Genomic DNA, 5,226 nt, shown 5'->3' on the forward strand with positions numbered 1-5,226 from the left:
AATCATAACTTAATATACAAAATATGGGATCACACAACAAAAACTTGACTCACTATAAAATGTTTATGTACAAATAAGAGTATATGGGTGTATCCAAATACATTTGAACATGTACAGTTGTATGTCTTATAATGAAATGGCTGTCATCAAGTATTAGTTTTCATGTATGCTTTGAATTGATTACGTTGAGTAAAGCTACTACTGCACATCTTACATCGAAACGGCTCCCCTCTAGTGTGAGTCCTCGAGTGACACGTTAGATAATGGTGACAAGCAAATTGACTACTGTATATATTTCATTGGTATGGTTTCTCTCCAGTATGAATCCTCATGTGTTTTGTTAGAGTTTGGCGGAGAGCAAAGCAACTAGTGCATATCTTACACTGAAATGACTTCTCTCCAGTGTGGGTCTTCATATGATCTGTTAGACCTTTACGTTGAGCAAAGCTACTACTGCATATCTCGCATTGGTATGGCTTTTCTCCAGTGTGAGTCCTCATATGACCCGTTAGAGTAAAGCGATGAGCAAACCGAGTATTGCATATTTTACACTGAAATGGTTTCTCTCCAGTATGAGTCCTCATATGACCTGTTAGATGATGGTGACGAGCAAATTGACAAGTGCATATCTTACATTGGAATGGCTTCTCTCCAGTGTGTGTTCTCACGTGTCTTATTAGACATTCGTGACGAGCAAATTGACTAGTGCATATTTTACATTGGAATGGCTTCTCTCCAATGTGCGTTCTCATGTGTCTTATGAGACGATGGTGACGAGCAAATTGACTAGTGCATATCTTACATTGGAATGGCTTCTCTCCAGTATGAGTCTTCATATGAGCTGTTAGACCACTATGTTGAGCAAAGCTACTACTGCATATCTTACACTGAAATGGTTTTTCTCCAGTGCGAGTCCTCATATGATCCGTTAAAGTATGGCAATGAGCAAACCGGCTACTGCATATTTTATACTGAAATGGTTTTTCTCCAGTAAGAATCTTCATATGTCTTGTTAGATTATGGCGATGAGCAAACCGACTACCACATATCTTACATTGGAATGGCTTCTCTCCAGTATGAACCTTCATGTGAGCAGTTAGATTTGCACGCTGAACAAAGCTACTGCTGCATATCTTGCACTGGAATGGTTTTTCTCCAGTATGAATCCTCATATGCACTGTTAGATTATGGCGATGAGCAAACCGACTACCACATATCTTACATTGGAATGGATTCTCTCCGTTATGTGTTCTCATGTGAGTTGATAGATGACTGTGGCGAGTAAAGTTAGCACTGCATATCTCACACTGGCTAGGTTTCCTGGCGGTGAGACCTTTTAGTTTTGTCTTTACAGCGGTAGCACACAACGATCTTCCAGATATATCATGTTGATCTCTTTGAGAAGATTTCTGTCCGCAATTTTTACCTATAATACAAGTTAATAGTTTTTGGTCCACAAGCTTAGTTAGTTTGGTACAGTCAAGAATTGTTAAATCATAAAAATGTCATTCATACCCTGTAAGTAATATTAAAAAATCTTCAATAGCTTTTATTGCAACTATGCCTAATATAACATATGTAATAATTTAAACACACGGTATAAGGTCAAGGAACAGCCATCGGTTGTTAAGCATTTAGTATGGAAGGATTTTTCAGATGAGTAACTGCATCTTACTTCCTGCTGCAACAACCACATCCTTGATATGGACAAATAACGATAACAGCCTCTAGGTGCATTTTGGTGTAAAAACCTTTTGTGTGACACTCGAGTCTATCCTTTCTGAATAAAATGATATAACGTAAAACCTCTAGTTGAACGCCATGGCGCTTGATTTTTTCTATCCCACCTTTATTGTGGCAGTCATTTGAAAATGGCGTTTAATGGTTGACTTGCAATAAAATTCACATTACAGTTATTTGGTATCAAAAGATTCGCCATGTCTTACTCTGTTATGTAGTAGGTGCCAAATATGTGGGAATGTGATTAAAAGCTCTTAAAATCTCAAAAACGAACAGACAATCGCAGCGACACGAGACCGCCCTAGTTTGGATTCGTTTTCCAAAACGGCTAAAATATGACGTATGTGTGGGAGATGGTTTCTGTTTACACTTTCATGCATCCTTATTCGTTGAACTATTTTCACAAATATACTTCACGCTTGCGATAAAAAGCATGACAATTGTTCTTACGCGTCTATTTTATCGGCATCGTAATGCTGCAACTTTGAGCACTGATATCTCAAAACATGTGGCATAAAAATATGTTTAATTTTTTAAACTTAGCTTGAACGATTGCATATCATCCTCTAATAAAAATGATGTGCCTTTCGGTCCGCTACGATGGTCGAAAAATGCTGTAGAAATTGTTCGCACCATATGGCGGGAATTGTATGTCACATGATCATATAATGTTAGTTTCAGTTCAAGATCTATCGCAAATAGTGGACACGCTTTCTCGTATTAAACTTGTTAATTTCAATTCGTCATAATGTCTAACGCGCCACATCGTGTTTGTGCAGCTGCCAAGCTGAGAAGCACCTATTTTCCTAGCCAAGAGCAGAGAAAAGACGAGACCTTCACCGGGCGTGGAGCAACTGGGTGATGCTAGATGTGACAAACTTTATTTATTCGCCTGCTTACTTTTACCTTTGTTTTCGCCATTTCAAAGACGACATGTTTTCTAACCTGTTTGCATGCTCCACGTGTTACCAAAGCACGTGAGTAATTTATTTTATGAACTACTTGTATTAGTAGTAGTAACTCGGGTTTGTTTCTAGTATTCTCCTAATACTACTGGATTGATCTATATTATAATATTAATGTCATTTAATTGTAATATGATATTATTAGTATTTTATTTTTTAATTACGTGTATTATTCTTATTATAATAATGAAACTAATTCATACAGGATATCTATCTGTAAAACGTAATATATTAATCTATAATTGATAAAATAATGTTATTAGTTTCATGATTAATTTCGCCCACTTTCTTAACCCCACTCACTTATAGATATGTTATATAAAATAGTTATTGTTATTTTCTGGTACCATCGTTAATAGCATATTAATATTATTAGATGACTATTATTAGTATTAGATCATGAAAAGTTAGTGCCAACCACTGAAAACTGGGAAGAGTTTGAGCGCTATGTTGGCTAGCGTCAAACGCTCTCCAATAACATGTAAGATAGAGCTGAACTTAACCAAACTTGACAAAATATAAAGAATATCCATAGAGTTATTCCTCAAATTTTTATGTTTACAATATCATGGATTCTGATAAAGTTTTGTAAAATTTGTGTCATGATTGCATGGCTATAAATGTATTCTTTTTCTGATCAAGCAAATATGATACAATAACAGGAAATGATGTTGTACAAATCTTTTTGCTAGTCAACTATTGTGTTGTGATTTCAGACTCGAATACTCCTTCAAAGAAGAGAAAATAATAGTAAGTGTGACAGCACTCCAGCGACTATTCTACTGTTACGCCTGCGCCCTCCCCTGCTCATTCACGATGGTGCGAGAAGGCGGATGGGTAGAGTTCAAGGTTACATGTGCCTCCTGTCACCAATCGTACACTTGGGAAACAACTGCCAGGGTGAACAGAGCTTATGTCATCAACCCCCTTCTGGCAGCTGCATCCCTCTTTTCTGGCGGATGCCTTGAAGAATAGAGAAAGCATAATATTTTTATGCTTTATTATTTATCTTGAGGTGTTGACTGATGTTCTAAAAAAAGAATCAAGGAGATTGACCAACCAGAAGCTGAGATATAGCCAGCCAAACACAGGTCTACCAAAAGACATGTGTTTTGGTAGTCATCAATATATGACGTATGAAATCGACTTGTGTGCCATTGGTCAATTAAGCCAACTAATGTGCTCTCCTATAACAATCACGACGTTTTAATTGGTTTAATCCTTGGAAGTATAGAACAATCAAATTGGGCCTAACAATCATTGCTCTGAGAATTCCGAACCAGTCCATCTGACGTGTAGATTAGTTTTAGAATAAAATAATTACACGCATCTATTATTTCGCAACATTCTGCTATCACTTTCTACAAATTATATTAGTTACATCATTTATTCTATACGCAGTTATATTATTATTTTGTATAATATGCATTATGATTATTATATTAATCATAAAAAATAATCATAGATAAGATAATAGATCAATAGAAAAATCAAAACAAAAGTTATCGTTTTCTTTTCTTACAGCAAGAGCAGCACGGTCAAGTTATTCTTTTTAAGATTATAGCTGTAGTGAACTTACAGTCTGTTAATAGTGATGATAATGATGAAAATCAACTAAATGCTGCAGTAGATACACAATAGAAAAATAATGAATGAACAATGATTCACATTCTTATATTTTTTATTCTAAACGAACTGCAATCGCGGATGCCGCATATAGACTATACACGCGCCGTTCGTTGAACAGAGGATCTTCGGAGCATATCGGAGCATAAAATTTGAAGCACAATAGTAAAAATCTGCTCTTCTGTTTTGAAAAATCACGGCGAGGGTTGTGGACAAATGCCTTTACCACACAACGTTTGCTTGATTTTCGTGAGAAACCAGAGCTAGTCTGTAAATTATTTACTATCGCGAGAAGCGTTTTACATCTCGTAGCCAAAACAATCATTATACGTAACGGCGGTAAGGGTGCACAACTCCGGCACATGAACATTAAGCCGATTTTATACGTCACAGTTTTCGGGATTTTCGAAGGGTTTTTCTCTGATTCTTTATTAGGTAGACCTGTGTTTGGCTGGCTATATCTCAGCTTCTAGTGGGTCAATCTCCTTGATTTTTTTTTTAGAACATCAGTCAACACCTCAAAATAACTAATAAAGCATAATAATATTATGCTTTCTCTATTCTTTAAGCAGAACCTCCAATTTCTGTCGCTCCTGAACATCGCGATACCAAGCCACAGCGTTTGCCTCTACCAACAAAGAGAATACTTACATGGTGTGAGTGTTAATATTTACCCATAAACTTGGAAAATGTGAGTAAAAGCTTGGCACACTAATTGAATAACGACATTGAGAAACAATTTTTTTCTTGAAATGAAAATATGTCATCCTTCAAGCGAAATATATTATAATTTAAAATTCTGTTTCTTCATCCTGATATAGCACAAAAAGGGGGAAGAGGATTCTACATTCTTAGACTAATGATAATGATACAAATTAATCTTGTATAATTAGGT

At 36.0% G+C, this 5,226-nt stretch overlaps 1 protein-coding gene across 1 annotated transcript; it reads right to left on the minus strand.

Annotated features, from left to right (window-relative positions):
• Positions 1 to 296: 296 nt before the first annotated feature.
• Positions 297 to 2,695, minus strand: LOC137387026 (zinc finger protein 431-like). Its single transcript, XM_068073310.1, has 2 exons — positions 2,686 to 2,695; positions 297 to 1,426 (listed from the first exon to the last, which is right to left on the minus strand). Exons 1-2 carry the CDS (start codon positions 2,693 to 2,695, stop codon positions 297 to 299), a joined length of 1,140 nt encoding a protein of 379 aa, XP_067929411.1.
• Between the last annotated feature and the right edge of the window lie 2,531 nt (positions 2,696 to 5,226).

This window comes from Watersipora subatra, chromosome 2 (assembly GCF_963576615.1).
Source record: "Watersipora subatra chromosome 2, tzWatSuba1.1, whole genome shotgun sequence".
NCBI lineage: Eukaryota > Metazoa > Bryozoa > Gymnolaemata > Cheilostomatida > Watersiporidae > Watersipora > Watersipora subatra.